The sequence below is a fragment of the Pelmatolapia mariae genome, linkage group LG14 (assembly GCF_036321145.2).
Source record: "Pelmatolapia mariae isolate MD_Pm_ZW linkage group LG14, Pm_UMD_F_2, whole genome shotgun sequence".
NCBI lineage: Eukaryota > Metazoa > Chordata > Actinopteri > Cichliformes > Cichlidae > Pelmatolapia > Pelmatolapia mariae.
This window is the reverse complement of record NC_086239.1, coordinates 2,544,303-2,561,749: the sequence shown is the minus strand read 5'-3', so window position 1 is coordinate 2,561,749 and position 17,447 is coordinate 2,544,303. Positions and strand designations below refer to the sequence as shown.

Sequence of the window (17,447 nt, the reverse complement as noted above, 5' to 3'; positions counted from 1 at the left end):
GTGGAGCTCCATAGCCACGGTACGGTACGTGTCTGCTACCTGTACGGTAACGAAGCCCCTTCTCCGTGTTTTTTTCTACATATGCATGGGAGTCCACTGACATGCAAAAAAGATTCTGGACAACAGCAATTTTGGGCGTCTGGGGTGTTTTAGGAGGACACGGACATCACGGCTATTTCATTTGATCTTTTTAAAGGCGTCGTAAGTGCCGGTAAAAGAAATGCATGAAAGCAACATGAATTTGATCGGCACGTGTTTCTTACTGCTGTACAGCATATTGGTCAAATTTAGTATGCTTTTACACAATGCAGCATACCACAGTCAGGTTTGATAACTTAAAGCTTTGCCACTGACATCAACTAGCAGATCGCTTTTAAAAATCCACATAATAACTTTTGTGATTCTTTGAAGGTTAGTTGAATTTGTGGCCTTTGACATTTTTAATGAAAAATAAGTCATGAGCTGGAATACATCTTCATCTCACTGGTGGCAAAGTACTGGGGCACAGACAAAAATGAACAAATAAAGAAAAATCAGGACTGTATCAAACATTTTCCCAAGTGCAGAAGAAGAAAGAAGAGGATGATATGCACAAGAAAAGGGTGGAAACACTATGGGTGCCTCCATTGCTACTTGGCCCTCAATTACTTCATCGTTACTGCTCATTTAAACCTCTCGGTACCATTCAAGGCATTACTGGATAGGCCTTAACAGAGAGGACAGAGCCCAGCTTTGATGAACCGAGATCTATGCCTGCTGTATTTTTTAGGTCCTTCAATAAGACTTTAAAGAGATATTGATCTTCGTGAAAATTCGTCTCTCAACAGATCCATCAATCTCACCTGCTTTTTCTTTCTGTTCAGCTTTCAACTGTGTATGGGAAAAAATGAGGTCGGCTGAGAGGCTTGAGTCCTGCTGGGGTTCAGGTAGTCTGACACATGAGACAGGTATCTGAGGTTCTGAAGCCTCAGGCAGACTATGTCCCTCTGCAGTGGCTGCTAGGTGGCTGCTGGGAGATGAGACAGTAGAGCTGACAGCCTGCCTGTCAGCAGGAGCCCCATCCATCTTCTTCTGCACCTGAGAGAATGCAACCAAAGACTGCATTGCATCGCTGAAGGTGCTGTGATGCTGGACAAGCTGGCGGACCCATTTAGACAGACCTGAGATTACAGACACACAACAGAGACAAGTGCTAGCAAACATCTTGCAGTGGATAACCAGTGCCATCTAGTGGTAAAACTGGGCGGATGAATAGTGCAGAGTACCTGTGATGTACTTATTAGGATTATTCCTGTACCGATCATCCACCAGAATTAGAGCTCCCCAGTCATTCCTGTGGCGAATGCACCTGTAAAATCAAGTTTGGAGTTTTCATTTAAAAGTGCAAAGGGCTCAGTTTTAAATCTGAAGCAGCTGCAGAGGTTTACCTCCCCAGGGCCTGGTTCAGGGCTCTGTAGGCCTGAATCTCATACCAGCGACTGCCTGGGAGAAGACCTCTCGACTTAGAGTGCAGGTCATTGTACTTCATCTTCAGTTCCACCTGAAACACAAACGGAACAACTTTTAAATGTCTGTAAGTCACTTGTGTTAATGGAGAATATTTACAAACAACAGGTATAAAAAATACACGGATGAACAAAAAAACAAAAACATTTCATCGAGGCTAAAATGAAAAACACAAGAAGCAGTGAAAGCAAAACATCAGGGCAACACGATAGTCACGTGCCTTTAGGCAGTGAGTGTCGGGTTCAATTCCCGGCCAGCCCAGGGCTCAACTGCAGAGTTCACCAAAATCAGACTGAGGTAAGAGTCGGGGATAAGAAGTCAGTAAAGCACAGCTCAAGTTAATGAATCAAAATGACTCATTCCATACAGGTCATAGAGGTCTTGTTAATGGGAATGTGAAGCTCAGTGGTGTTGCAGCTAACTTCTGTGGGGTTTATAAGGAAAGGGTGTGTTAGTACTCGTGGGTTGTGGTTTTTTGTTAATTTTTGTTTGTTTGTTTTCTTTTTTTTTCTTTTCCTTTACCTATGTTCTAACATGAGAAGCTCTGTTTTCTATTCAATGTAACCAGTTTTTGTGTTTCCCTTTTTTCTTTTCTTTTCATAAACTGTATTCATAATAACTCAAGGGCTCCTCAAACTAAACTGAAAACGAGTGAAGACGGGTCGTCTTTCAGATGGGTTGAAAGTTGCCGGTGGTGTGTCAGGTGTTTCTGTTGAGTGTCCCGGGACGTTCAACAGAGAAAGACTGAGATACAACCAGCAAAGAGTTAGAGGTCTATGATCCATGATGGCAGCAATTTGCATCGATGATTAACAAAATGAGTTTCTTTCAGAAATTTTGGTTATTGTTGCTCTTTGTTTTGATTTTTTTGCCCCATTTTCATTTTACTGATTCAGTTTTTAAAACATCCACAAATATAAAGAATGGTAACAAATAAAAACAACAAGCTACAAATGGCTGGTTTCTTCAGACCCAGAGTACAAAGTCAGGGAGTTTACGATGTGTGTGGACGAGCTGTAAAGATTTTTGTTAGATTTTTGTTTTTATTGGATGTCTGAAATGATCATTTCTTTACAAAACTAACTAAATAACAGGGTTATAAATCACAGCTTGGTCACGAAAGGGTTTCTGATTTGACTATAGCCTTAGCCCATCTATAAGAAGACCAGCTAACATAATACCCTATAAACCATATAACTGTATAGCAACACCTTTGGTAACAAGGATTCATGCACAGTTAATAATTAAGAACAAATTGAATTAAAACAGACTATGAAGGAGAACATCAACTGGGTAAACCTTCCCCCGAAATATGAGTAAGCTTGAAGCCTGAAGTGGTGAGGTATTGCCCGTCTTCACAGACAGATGTATTCTGAAAGGGTAACAGAGGGGCTAAAGAGAGGCCATGACAGAGTAGAGCGGAGGTAGGAGGGGGCAGACAAGGTGGTCGAGGCGACACGAAGCATCCCTGCGCAAAAATGCCAGGAAAGCATCCATCCATTTGCATCTGTCGCTGCTGATTTTAGCGCTAACCTTTCAGAATTGACAAGTGAAAAGTTCAGCTGGCGTCTGACGGGATGCCATGCAGGGCAGGCTGCTGAACGGGGCTCTAACTGCTTTTGACAGGTACCGTGTGTTTGCCCAGAGCCACCAAACACGGGGCCATGACAGGTACGGGCTGTTCCCTCACGCCAATCACGCAATGCCACTGTGGCCTTCCTGGGCTTGTGTGCGTAAACAAACAAGCAGAGTCACAGGAAATCCTAAATGTCACCCTAAACTTGGTTTATGACTAATCACACCTCCCCCAACAAGAATGCAAACATGCAACACCTGCTGCTACCTTGGAACACACCAAAACCATTTAAAAAGTTTTATAGGTTGAAGACTGCGAGCCGACGCTTATCAAGAGATTTAAAACAATAACAGAGGTTTTCAGTAGGAGGGACGTCCGTGTGGCCGTATCGCAGGAAGTCTTGAAAACGCTGCCGGGTTCACGGTGAGAGGTTTGCCAATATGTGAGACACCAAAGCAGTTAAAGAATCTACTTCTAAAGCCCGAGAAAGGCCGGTAGCCTCGAGCCGGTGGTGTCATCTAAATCCAATCACAGTCCGTTTCAGTGTTCCAGCCATCACATCCCTGGTCTGTACCATGTCATCGTCCAATCTGACATGACAGGTTGCATATGTGAAAAAGCCAATTCTGGCTGCTAGCAAATCTTACAAATGTGCAAGAAACCACAAGCTAGAAGGGATTAGTTAAAATGTCAAGAGATCGCTCGCTTGCTTTCGCCTTGTCCTCTACAGCAACCTGTTCATCCCTAAAAACATATATTTGACCACTAGGCATGATTCGCATCTGTTTGAGCTACATTTTACGCAGGGCGTGTGCATGCACGTCAGTGTCAGTGTGCACGCCCCTGGCAGTCCGGGACATCTTGTGCCTGTCACTGAGATTGCTGAGCGCCTCATCTGCCACATGTGGCTGAGCTGACAGCTGAGTGGCTCGTCTCCGACAGCCTCCGTGTGTGTGTGTGTGCCCACACTCAGGACATCAGACTAGGACATCAGGCTATCGCACTCCAATCTGCTCATGGATCAGCTCACACTAGAGCTTCATACAGACCTACTTATTCTTTAATTGTTCCTCTCAAAGTAAATATCCATGACTAGTATATGGGCTCAAATTGTGGTCAGAAATATTTTGTACTTGTAAATCAAATGTGTAGTTGTGAACTGAATTTTGTAACCTTGTAACCCAAAATATCAGAAAATGTTGTTTGTGCATCCACAGATGAGACTTTGTTATAAATTGTTTTTGTTAAGGTCTGCTTACAGATACAGATATGCTGTGTGAGTTTCAACTTACGAGTACGAATTTTTCTTGCCTTCAGCTGATTGGTCAATCACAAATTTAACAATCCAATCAGAGAACAGATGGGTTTGGCTGTCAGTGGGGCGCTTTACTGAGCTTCAGGTCCTCCAGCTTCAAACTGTGTTACCCTTCCAGGTAATACAGTTTGAAGCTGGAGGACCTCTATAGCAATATTCCATAGGGGTCATACAAGCTAGGTCCCTTAACCTTCGGTAGCTGTTGAAAGGATAAAGTTGAAATACCATTATTACTTAAACACACAGTCAGGGCTGACTTGGGACCATTGCTGTGAGTCACACTGTGCAGCATAAAGGCCCTTTCGCAACAGACGCGCTCACCACTAACTAAGAGCTAAGGATCCAAAACTTGTTGCGCTGGCCGCTGTGCTCTGTCGTTTTTGTGCGGCAGCTCTACGTGTACTAGATGCACCTGATCCTTGTCATTTCAAAGCATGTATCTCTCCGACTTTATATCCTCTACAAGAGTTTGTGTTGTATTATCTTCAAATGTTCAATAAAAACGTATCGCTCATTCATAACGAAGAAAGCTTTGTAACTATCACAGCTAGTGAAGAGTGTGTCATTTGCACAACACTGCTTCCCCCCTGCTGCTGGCATGTGAAAGGGCATTTCCCCTTCCAGGACCTGAAGCTCAGTATAGCATCACTGACAGCCAAACCCATCTGTTCTCTGATTGGATTGTTACATTTGTGATTGACATGACATTGACCAATCAGCTGAACGAAGAAAAATTGGGTCAAAATTTGTACTCGTAAGTTGAAACTCACACAGCCACGGTGCGCGAGCGCAGAGTTTTACACGTAGTTTTTTGCTTTGTATCTGTAAGCGGACCTTAACAAAAACATTTTGTGTAAATCTTTTTAATGAACAAATTCTCATCTAAAGATGCAAAAACATAAAATTTTCAGATATTTTGGTTTACAAGGTTACAAAACTACTCACAAACTCACAACTACGCATTTGATTTACAAGTACAAAATACTTTAGTGCTGTCAGCGTTAATCTCGTTAAAATGACATTAAAGCCATAACCGCATTAACGAGGCAAATCTCCGTTAGCGAGCTAGCGTGGATCGCCCCGTGCGTGGGGCTGGACGGCGGCGCTAACGCGTGAACGAGTTAACCGCGCTAAGGCGTTGACAGCACTAAAATATTTATGACCACAGTTTGAGCCCATACTAGTAAAGTCAGACTGCGGGACTGAGTGTAAGGTTGGAGCTTGCTGATCTAATGCTTAAGTTCAAGTTGGCAATGAATGGTAAACCACATCAAAAAGAACTGTAGAACCTGAACTTCTGCTTCAAAGTCGTCTTTGTTTCACGAGTTTTCTGACGTTTTTTGATAAAAAATCAGCTTGACTGTAGTGTAGGCATTAACCAAAAGTCTCGAGTCCGCTTTAAATTTCATTTTGGTCTTTGTCTTAAGACAGTCTTGATTTAGCCACGATTACCACCTTTGATTACCAGAAGTCAAAACTGCTTAGATTAAAGGACACGCAAGGCACCTACAAGGAGTAGTAGTCATGTGAATGACAGGGTGGAATTGGCGAGCTGCAATGTAATTGAAGAAACATATGTTTTTGAAGTGCGGATATGTATTTAGTAAAAAAAGTGGGTGAAAGGGAGCTACTGTAGCTAATGACATCAAGATGACAAAAAAAAAAAAAAAAAGGAAAGTGACAGTATGTTGGACCTGGAGACAGCTCCTAATGACCCTCAGTGATATTACCCTAAAAAATATATTTAGAAGAATATTCTAAATTTGATTGTGGGGTGCGGACAGGTGGGTGTGGGTTCGCTGAGCTGCAACAAAATGCAAAGCAGACAGCAGACCCCGAGCTGCTGCAGGGTTGGAGGTTTCAGGGGGGCTGACTATCTATCCATCCCCAGGACTGCATACTGTGTGTCAAAGCTGGACCAGCTGTGCGTAGGTGCAGCTATCACACTTCAGACGCGCTTCCAGGACTTGGATTTTTCCTAACTTTTCCAGGCTCTTTTTATATGTGCTAACAGAGTTAACAGTAACAGAAGGGAACTTGATACATTAGGATAACACCTTCAGCTAAAAACAATATGCTAAAATACTAAGCTGTCTCAGCCTTAAACACATGCATCTGTAACGTGCAACCATGCAAATCTTTTAAAGTTTAAACTTTAGCGTTTATGTTGAAACACGTGTCTGAAATGGTTCATCCTTTTGCAGATGATATATCATCTTCAACCTGCGTGGATTATTTAGGACCAATATTTAAATAGCTCTTGTGAAAAAAACAAAACTGTTAAAAACCATCAGCTTACATAGTCACCATCAGGACGGCTTTTAATGAATCCCTGGTTAGACTCATTTGATCACATGGTCATGGTTGCTTGTTTTTAACTAGCATTAGACGTTGAAGAGCTGCTTTAACAACACAGAAAGTTGGTTGGTGTTGTTTCTCTGTGAGAATAAACTTAATTTTAGACACTACTGAATAATATCACGAGAATGCACTAACAAAAGAAGGACGAGGATTAAACAAAGGATAATCATGTGTTACGTAGAAGTACTTCAGCTACTGATGACAAAGCCACATGTACAGTGGCTTGAGTGTGCCTGGAGCATCCATCAGCACCTATTCTTGAGGAGTTCCATGAACTCGCCAACATTCTGCTAAAATCCCCGTTATCCATTCGTTTTAAAAGCTTACAGGCAAATGCTCTCGTGTCTCTAATAAAGGGCAACCACAAAGGTTGGCTGTGTTCTTCATTAAAGTGAGAGAGATGCCTTATCAGTTGTAAGTGTCTTTTTATTGCTTGTTAAACCTACTTACTGTTTGACTTACTCACGCAGGACGTGACTGTTCACTGTAAAAACATGCCATTGGAAAAACTCAACATAAATGTAATACCACCTTTGGCAAGGCTTTCTCTGCAGAGGACTTTTCAAGTTCAACCTTTGATCTTTGTCACAATAACACAACAGGCCAGTAAAATGCAATGCTACGTGCTCTAGCGTCTACAGGTTATGCCTGTCTGGGAATGCAGGCCGCGCAGGCATCGAGAGCGCTGGAGTAGTTTAAATGGAGAGAACAGGGCTTACACCTCTTATCCTAGCAATGGGGTGCTGTCGTATAACAGCAGAATGAATGAGTTAATGTGTCTGGGTCCATGTGTGCTCTTAGGAGAATGCACACGTTAGCACTAGTGCATGGAAGTGACTATGTAAGGATATGTCACATATGTGTGTGTGAGCCTGAATGCATTAAAGGAATGTCACTGTGAGACATGCGGAGTAAACGTGATAGCGTGCTAATACATGAAAGGTGTATACAAACCCAGACACACTAAGACTGTTGGAAAAAAGCAGCATTACTCCTGGGAATTAAAGGCAGGGAAAAATCAGTGAGTAAAGAAAATCTTTTAATATGAGAAAGAAGAGGTCACATGATCAGCTCGTGAGGCACTTATTCGATCATCATCTACACGTCAAAATTATCAGTGCATGTGTCTATTGGGTCGCTATGACAGGGGACAGAAGAGGCTGGCTTCAGGACACACTCTGTGTACCGTGTAATGAGCAGAACTGCACCATGAAGAAGATAACATTTCTTTGTAGCTGTTTCAGAAACAACATTAGTACAACTACAGGAAAGTTCTGTAATAGCTTCGGCTGTGTGCTGGTCTGGAGTACTGAGCTGTGTGTTCTCACAATGCTACAATCTTCCCAGGAGTGGATGTACCAGCAAATTCATCATAAGGTCAGACCACCTGATGTTTAGAGCAACATCTCAGACTCTACGGGCCTCAATTAGCATGTAAAATTTAAACGTTTACCAGAGTACACTAAGAACTGTCAGGAGACAGCACGTAGCAACTCAGCTTAGGTTTGCAAACCTCATGACTTCTGGAACAATGGCCTTTTCACAGACGTTTTGCCGTAATGCAAAGCACCACATTTGACAAAAACCAAACGTCTCATACCAACTGTCAGCACGGTGGCAATGGGATAATGATTTGGGCTCGTTTAGCAGCCACTGGACCTAATAGAGAAAGCTTGGGCAAAATAGGGTCATACAAACTGGACAATTATATCAAGAACATCAGCAAATCTACAACAGAATGGCTGAAAAAGAAAAGAATCAAGGTGCTCCATACAGACAACAATTACTTCAAGTTATTGTTGATTGATTCTGTTATTGAAGCATGAGGTATTCTGCACAGAACCCCATGAAAACTTTATTTTGTCATATCTACAAATATTGACTGATCTGTTAATGGCTACATTATTATAACTTTTGTTTGTTTGAACTTTTCTGTCCCTTAAAGCAGCTGTTATGTGTCTGACATAGGGCTGCAGAGGTCTGTGTGCTAGTTTAGCATGTTATGGGAGCTAGCTACATAGGCTCAGAGTCATTAGTGTCAATGTCCTCTTCCTCTCAACAGTGTAATGGGGTTAGCTCAGAGACCTTTAGAGCTCCCAGGGCTTCTCTGGGGGCTGCCTCTGTGGCTGAAAGAGAAGATAAGAAGAGGAAGGAAGAACAATGGAAGCTAGCAATGCTGGTATAAACATAAGTGATATAGATGGGTCTAACGTGACTACAGTTCTGACACTGGGGAAAACTACACTAACAACTGTGTTCTTGTTGTGTAACTAAGGAGGCAAAAATGAAGGACAGTCAGGGTCAGAAGCAGAAGTGTCAGCAGGCCACCTGATCACGCAGCGGTGGCAGCGATCTCTCTGTGGAGCTCTGGGCATGTTGCAAATAAACAAAGGTTGTTGATGCACAGTGTGTCATTAGAAATGCAGCGTCTTCATGCTTGGTCAGCTCCACATCCCCCTTAACTAGCTTTAGCTTCCTCAATCCTCCCCCCAGTGTTATGTTCCTGTTTCTTCCCGTCTGTTACACAGAAACATCGCTTTCAACATACTGTGAGTCGGCTTTTATTGTATTTATTCCATAAATTTGTCAGCCTAATGAATAAATAACACCATATAATTCAGTACAACCAAAAACCAAACCACAGCAAAACTGTACAAAGTATAACCAGAACGACTCAGCCACACAGAGCAAATCAGAGCAGGATCACAAAGTGCTGGGGCGCACAGTTCGTAAAAGTTGGCAGTGCTTTGCTGAGACAATAACTGCAGGGGTCCAAACCTCCTCTCACACTAACACTGGCACAAAACTGAACTGGGAGCTTGGACAACTCTTGGACCCACTTCTTCAACGCTAAAACCAAGAACACCCCCCAAAAATCAAACAAATAAAGAAAAATCAGCAAAATTGAAGGCATGCCCCGAGAGCTGACAGAGGTGAAACTGACAGCTGAGGTGAAAGGCAAAGGTGAAAGGATCGAGGAAGCCTCAATCAGCCACACATCTTTCTACCCTGACAGAAAAGGTTAGTGAAAGCTTCATTGTGCTCTGACAGCAGGATCAGAAGGAGTCAAGGGGAGGAGAAGTGGGAGGCAGGAGGGGAGGAAGGGACTCAAACTTAAAGGTCAACTTTATCTGCTAAGGACAGGCCAGACACGGCAACATCGCTTTGGGATTTTTTTTCATGGATCACCTAAAAGGGATGCTCTTATTTGGTGTGTGTTTGTGTGAGCGTGCACATTCTTGTCTGTGAGTTATCGTGTTCAAAGTGTTCAATACCAGAGGCAAAGAGAAAAAACTGAAAAGCGAAGAAGGAGATGCTTACAAACTAAACAGGTTCCAACCTACACTGTGCTGCCAAAGCCACGGTTTCTTTACAAACAACTGCTTTACAAATTTTGCACAGGCACTGTTAAAGGTGGATGACGCTGTATCAGTGATAAACAGAGGTGGAGAGCTGCAGATGTTACATATACTGTCTAGCACTTTTTAAAAAAATCGATATTCTATCACATCACACTTTATGTTTTGCCTAATTATGTAAAAATGATTCACATTTTGGATTTTATAACATTAAAATCTTACAACATTTTTATAGCCTGAGTTCCTGCAGCCCTGAAGCACACGCCCCACAGCTTGTGTGGACTGTTGGGATTCTACTTGCCTGGAGGTCTTTAATGTTGGGGAAGGGAATTCCAACGGCGACTACTGCCCTGGCGTTGTCGTCCGTAAAATCAAGCCCTTCACTCACTTTACCCCTACACACAGCAATCAGCAGTGCACCATCTATATCAAACGAACGACATACAGCACACGCCATGAGCCGTGAACATGAAGTGGGAGAAGGCGTGTATGTGGTATGCAACTATGTTCAAGTGATACGACTCATTCAAACGGATGCTGGGCAGATCTAGCATCCATTTGAAGGATTCATTATCCAAGTTTTTGGATAGTGAAACAATTTGTCATGTACTTTTTTAGCCTCTAAAAGTCAGGGTCTGTGAATAAAAATGGCTGTAATTTTAAACACAGATGTAACAAAGAAAGCAGAGAAATCCCCAACAATCATATGACCCCCTGTGAGCAAGCACTTTGGCGACAGTGGGAAGGAAAAACTCCCTTTTAACAGGAAGAAACCTCCAGCAGAACCAGGCTCAGGGAGGGGCGGGGCCATCTGCTGCGACCAGTTCGGGTGAGAGAAGGAAAACAGGATAAAGACATGCTGTAGAAGAGAGCCAGAGATTAATAATAACTAAATAATTAAATGCAGAGATGTGTATAAACACATAGTGAGTGAAGAAGAAACACCCAGTGCATCATGGGAATCCCCGGCAGCCTACACCTATTGCAGCATAACTAAGGGAGGATTCAGGGTCACCTGGTCCAGCCCTAACTATATGCTTTACCAAAAAGGAAAGTTTGAAGCCTAATCTTGAAAGTAGAGATAGTGTCTGTCTCCCGAATCCAAACTGGAAGCTGGTTCCACAGAAGAGGGGCCTGAAAACTGAAGGCTCTGCCTCCCATTCTACTTTTAAATACTCTAGGAACAACAAGTAAGCCTGCAGTGTGAGAGCGAAGTGCTCTAATAGGGTGATATGGTACTACAAGGTCATTAAGATAACCTTAATGAGCTTATAGATCCTTGTATAAGAATAATATTAAATCACAGCCATTGACAAGCCCCTTTCTAAAGAAACAATCAGTGTTATTCACTTCACCTGTCATTGGTCATTGACCAGTTTCTTATTAAGATTGCTTCTAACAGAGGTACACAAACTTTGTGACAATAACAATAACCTGCTAAATTCTGGATTATTCAACTGTAAATTATGCACATTGAATCACTAGTAAACAGCAGCTGTTCCAGAGTCAGCATAACAATGTGTATCAGTCTCACCTTTTTCTTCACAGTATTTGATGGCACTGTAGTACGTGTGAAGCAGCTCATCAAAATCTCCCTTGCCTCCACCACCACGGGGCTCTGTGATCACCGTTTTCTGTTGCTCTAGCTTGTCCCAGAGACCAGTTTTGGTCCATCGGTCTCTCAGTTTATCCAGCATCTGATTAGAAAACAGGAAACACATCACCACGGAGGATTTTAGCAAACAGAATGTCCATCCATCCATTTGCTTCCACTTATCCTTTTCAGGGTCGCAGGGGGCACTGAAGCCTATCCCAGCTGTCATGGGGCGAGAGGCGGGGTACACCCTGGACAGGTCGCCAGTCTGTCGCAGGGCTAACACACAGAGACAGACAACCATTCGCACTCACATTCACACCTATGGGCAATTTAGATTGATCAATCAACCTATCCCCACTAACAGAATGTACAGTTAGGTCCATATATATTTGGACAGTGACACAAGTTTTGTTTGTTTTACCTGTTTACTGAAACGTGCCAATGATAGTTATATAATGGACATGGACATAATGTGTAGACGCTCAGCTTTCATTTGAGGGCATACACATTCAAACTGGATGTCTTGATGCATTCTCAATCATCCAGGAAAGTAAATCTCCAAAAGTTGATTCTGTTCATCTGGACGTAGCGTTTTGTGGGAGAAACGGGTTTAGCAGTTTCAGCTCCTTAATATGTGCCAGCCTCTTTTTAAAGTGACTCAATTGACTCAAAGCCTATTTCACAGGCATCCATCCATCCATCCATTTTCTTCCGAACCACCTCACTGACTCCTTTCGATGTGGAGGAGCAGCAGCTCTACTCTGAGCCCCGCCCGAATGGCTGAACCTCTCACCCATCTCTAAGGGAGAGGCCAGCCACCCTTCGGAGGAAACCCATTTCCGCCGCTTGTATTCGCAATCTCGTTCTTTCGGTCAACTGCTTTAGTTCCTCTTTTTGTTCAACCCACTGAATTAAAGCTAAAGGTCTGCACTTCAACGGCATCTGAGTTGTTTCATTTAAATTTCATTGTGTGATGCACAGAACCAAAATTAGTCCAAATATTTATGGACCTAACTGTATATCTGCAAATAAGTAACCCACCATCTTCAAACTGTGTCAATCTGTACCCTGTGTAAGGTACCACACTGTAAAATATTAAAACACTTTTGAAGTCTAAAACAACCTTGCAACAAGAAAAGCAATTAGCTGCCCATGTTTGCTCCTGTGTCCTCACACTGCTTGGATTTCTTCTCTCGACTTTAACTTGGCAGAGAGCTGATGTATTTAAACCTCCTCTGCAATAAAAATCACGGTTGCTGTACTATTGTTAGTGCAAAAAGTCAGCAGCTCTCCGGGGAGGCACATTGATCTAAAAGCCCTCATCCTAGCCCCACTCGTGTTGGTCCTGTGCAGATTACATCCTTGAATAAGCATGGCTTCACAACCAGAAAGAGGCTTCATTGGCGTGGAAATGTGTTAGAAGGGTCAAATAAAAGTTCTCCTCATAGTCAGCAGAAAACTTCTTAACGGGTTAATAGTGTCAAACTGTCGATCCTGAGCTAGCTGCAGGTGAGACCTTCAAATGGGAGGAATGCAGAGGATATTTGCACACTTGTAAGCCTATTGTGTTCACCTGAGCAAGCAGCCAAAACACCACAAACCAGCAGACCTCAAACAGCACAGAAGTTTACTTTTTGGGTTTTGTGCAGTACTGAGGAAAACAACAGAAGCAAATGGGACAGCAGGGGAGCGCTGATATATTTTTGCAATCCAGTGTGACGGCCCCACACCGATCAAACGAAGCATGGGAAAGATTTCATCAGGTTGGTGCCTACTAAAGCAAGCGAGGTCGGAATGTTTGCATCAATAAAACATGTCTCACTCACTAAATATGCAGCGTTACATCAACAAGGACCCCCCTTTACGTGCATCTTCAACTCAGCAAACTGTTTGCCCTGCGATTGCTTTGCAGTGCAGTCTTAAGCGAGAGATGAATAATTCAGGTTATGTACTTTAGGCTGATCTACCACTAAACAAAACAGCCATTATCTGCCAGGCTGCACTTGGAAAGGAGGTGATTCCACATGGAGATGAGTATGGAGACTAAATGTTCTTACTGATAAAACTGATGTGACGGAGTCTGACAGTGTTTTATACTCACTACACAAAAGGTTGGGGTTTGTATTTTTAGCAGTGAATAACACAAAGGGCCTTTCAAAATAAAGGTTTGTGGTGAATACTTTAGTCGTGGATCAGTTTGGGCAATCTAACGTCTGTAATCTGATTGGTCTCTGTATTGATCACTAAAACATGATGACATTCGTCATAGTTCATCAGAAGATCATGGGATTTTGAAAGGGATAATAGTCTCCTAATGCACAGACAGGAGGCCAGTCTCGACTACAAACTGATCGCCTGGGCAAAAAGGCAAAAGTCCTGCAGAGAAATTAAACACAGAGGCCTTTGTAACAGCACTAGAATCACCATCTGGCAGTTAGATAAGCCCTTTTCCCACCTGATTGGCCGAGACATGGAAGTACAACATTGGTCCAATAGAGGACTGCGGTGGCATTTTTAAACATGTCGACTGCAGCCCCAAAAGGATTTGCGTCCTACAGTTGTGGTCGTAGCTTGGGCATGCATGTCATGTCATTTTTGCAATTTTTTTTTTTAAATTTTGGTAAAGATTGTACAGCATACATCATTAATGTGTTAAAAATGATAAAACGAAACAAGAATTGGGTGCTTGATATTTAATATAATTCTGCCTGAATACTTCACCACTCTTCTTGGCAGAATTAATACAGTTCATATAAACTGGTTGTTTTCCCGGCACAGACGCAGCATAGTCCATAGCGTCGGACAGCAGCAGCAGACCTGACCCTGGCTTCCAAACCTTGTGTTACTCGTGTGCGGTTCCTCAGATTTACAGAGTTTTTTTGTATATAGTGTGTAAATTAGTTGACTTGTAAATAGACACTGAAACAGAAGGGGTGAGCTGATTTATTATTTTCTTGTACTGTTTTCTCCTGTTTAGGGAGTTAGGTGCAGCACGTGTCTTTTGTTTGGTTTTTGTTTCACACAGGGTTTTAGATAGCACCTCCTTTCCTGACTTAGCTTGTTTTATTTGTTATTCTGGCCTTTGTTCACCCCAGGGTTAAGTTTTCAGTGTAGACACAAATAAACCACCGTTTATTGGTTTTGGGGACCAGGCCGGGGTCACTTCCTTTCTAACCCTTATGTTATGTTCCTGTACCCCTAGACTGGGGCGTAACATATGGGATAATTTTCCTGTTGGAACACAAAATTGTGTCCAAGTTTCAACCATCTAGTGGTTGATCTGAGGTAAAGTTAAAGAATTTGGAGCTAGTCCTCCTTCATTGTTCTCCTTTATGAAATGTGTTAGTCAGTCTATGACTGCTTTCAAACAAATCCTTTTTATACTAGCAAACAAAAAATACCGGTTGCAGTTAATTATGTTCACTGGGAAGAAGTTAAAATGGCTTCGGCAAGTTACTGTAGAACCTTCAGCATTATTTTTTAAAAGATTTAAGTGATTTTATGTATTTTTGACTCTGTGTGGATTAAACGAAATCTAAAATCAATTCAAACTTCTGCACCCAATTCTTGTTTTCTGAAGTCATCAAACGTCTCTCCTGTACAAACAATCAGATTTACCAAAGTTGGAATCGCCAAATTACCGTGACATTCACACAAGGACTGTGGATTTTTCTTATTTTTTAAACACAATCACATTTTGTCAGCTTATATCCTTATACATGCTGTCTTTGTACTGTTTCATTCTCTTCATTTTTTTACATTTACATTTCCCAAATTCTTTAGAATTGAGGAATAATTTGGAATTTAAACCACCCAGTGGGTGAAGTACCATAGGAATACTTGTCTGCATTTCTTTAACATATCTGTAAATGGGTTAGTATGGAATAAAATGTGTGATGCTAATCAAGATGCATGGCTGCATGTGTGAAAGTGACCATTGTACAGTCAAACAAATCTTCAACACCTTCAGCAAACAATTTCAACCAAGAGTGTGAGACACTCAACACAGAAACTGCAGCCACCAAAATGACAGACATGAGCACCATCATGAATAATTCAGGGACATCATCTGAAGACCTGCTGTTTAGATGTCAGACCTTGGTTATAAAATGTTAATCTAACGAATAAAACAGAAAATTCTCCCATTCAGAATTTTATCATCAACTTAATTTAAGAAAAATAAAACAAGTGAGGCTTACCAATTCAACACCATGGAAACTATACTCGGTAAAATTGCTCATTTTTATATTTGTATAGGTATATATAGGTTAAAAAAACCTCTAATTATAATTATGTTTCACTGCACATCCAGGAGAAAAGCATTTACTTTAACTTGTTTCTAAAAAGCAGCAAAGCTGTCATTTAAAAGTGAATTTATCTGTGAACCACCATGTTTAGACTTCAGCAGGGATCTTACAGCAGCAACGTTATGATGCCCATACAACATGAATGGGAATGAGCAGTATTTAGCACATAGGAGAGCACAACAGTGTTAATAATGCATTGCCCTTTCTAGGCATGGTAGGTGCAACGCTCAGCCTCTGCCGTTGACGCAGTAAAATGGGCCAGATCCTTCTGCCAACTGGGACGGGGTGGTGAAACAACTCGGCAGAAGCAGTGAACTGTAGTCTTTCTCGCACTTTTACACTTCCCCTCTCTTTCTCCCCTTACTATCTCTCCATCTTTCACCTCCTCTGCATCTAGCCTCACTCTATCTCCTTTCCCAGATCCCCTGTGTCAGTGAGCTACGTGGCGACACATCAGAGCTCCTCTAGTGCCTGCTGAATTATGGAAAGGGATAGGAGGCAACGGCATTAATGAAACATGCTGCTAGGAGCCACATTTCGCAGTGGTGAGGGGAGACGTGTTGTTGCGGCTTAAATTATTCACCCTCAAAATATCACAGCAACCATCACGCCAAGACTGGTGGCGAGAAGCCACCTGCCACCTCTGAGATGCCGCTCTTCCCTCGTCGTCTGCCCGGCCACATCGGCGGTGACAACAGAACGCTGCAAAAACGCTGCATGCTGCCCAAAGAAGAGCACGTCGTCTGCTATGACATCATCTAATTTTCATAAGAATAAATGTCAACTTAAGTGTTTTGAAGCATTATTCAGTTATCATTCATTTTCATTTCATTATAAAAATGAGTTATGGTCGTAATCTCCACTTCGATACGGTGGATCTGCTCAAAACTCAAACCTTTACTTCATCAAATGCCTTGCAAGGTGATTATAAAATATAGTCCAGATAATAAGAAGTATCCACCTGCACCAATCACAGCCTGCCAGGCCGTTACTATCATCTCATTCTCTTTATTGAATAAATCTGAAGATTTTTCTCCTCACAACTCCTGAGGTGTCTACCACAGTTTGGCCTAGTTTCATAGACCCATAAGAACTCTATAGGATTAAAATCCAATGAATGCATTGGCAGATTATCATGTGACTGATTCATCTTAAAGTTCCAATCAAACAGCATCTTCAGGTTGTGTCATTGGACTACAAAAATATACAAAAAACATTTTCTCCATCCAACAGCTTTAAATTTGTTCCAAACTCTCGAAAACCAAAGTGAACAAGAGTTCTGTGAAACATTGTTACAATGTTTGTGTCTCTGAGCCCATCTTTTCTACTTTGTTCATATTTAAACGCATCTTTAAATATGAACAAAGACATAAATGTTTAAAAACATATTTTAATTTCAAAATGTTGCTTTCTTTTTAAAAGGCAT

At 42.0% G+C, this 17,447-nt stretch overlaps 1 protein-coding gene across 3 annotated transcripts in view; it reads right to left on the bottom strand.

Moving 5' to 3' along the window:
- brip1 (BRCA1 interacting helicase 1) overlaps positions 1–17,447 on the bottom strand; it is a 150,074-nt gene that overhangs the window by 112,779 nt on the left and 19,848 nt on the right. For all 3 annotated transcript variants that reach the window (XR_010095492.1, XM_063492924.1, XM_063492925.1), the window contains exons 15-19: positions 11,652–11,814; positions 10,419–10,540; positions 1,428–1,540; positions 1,266–1,348; positions 843–1,160 (exon numbers count right to left, since the gene is read on the bottom strand). Coding sequence is in view for 2 of the 3 variants with exons in the window: in XM_063492924.1 (XP_063348994.1) it covers positions 843–1,160; positions 1,266–1,348; positions 1,428–1,540; positions 10,419–10,540; positions 11,652–11,814 (799 nt within the window). In the remaining variant the exon portion in view is untranslated. The remainder of the gene's footprint in view (positions 1–842; positions 1,161–1,265; positions 1,349–1,427; positions 1,541–10,418; positions 10,541–11,651; positions 11,815–17,447) is intronic.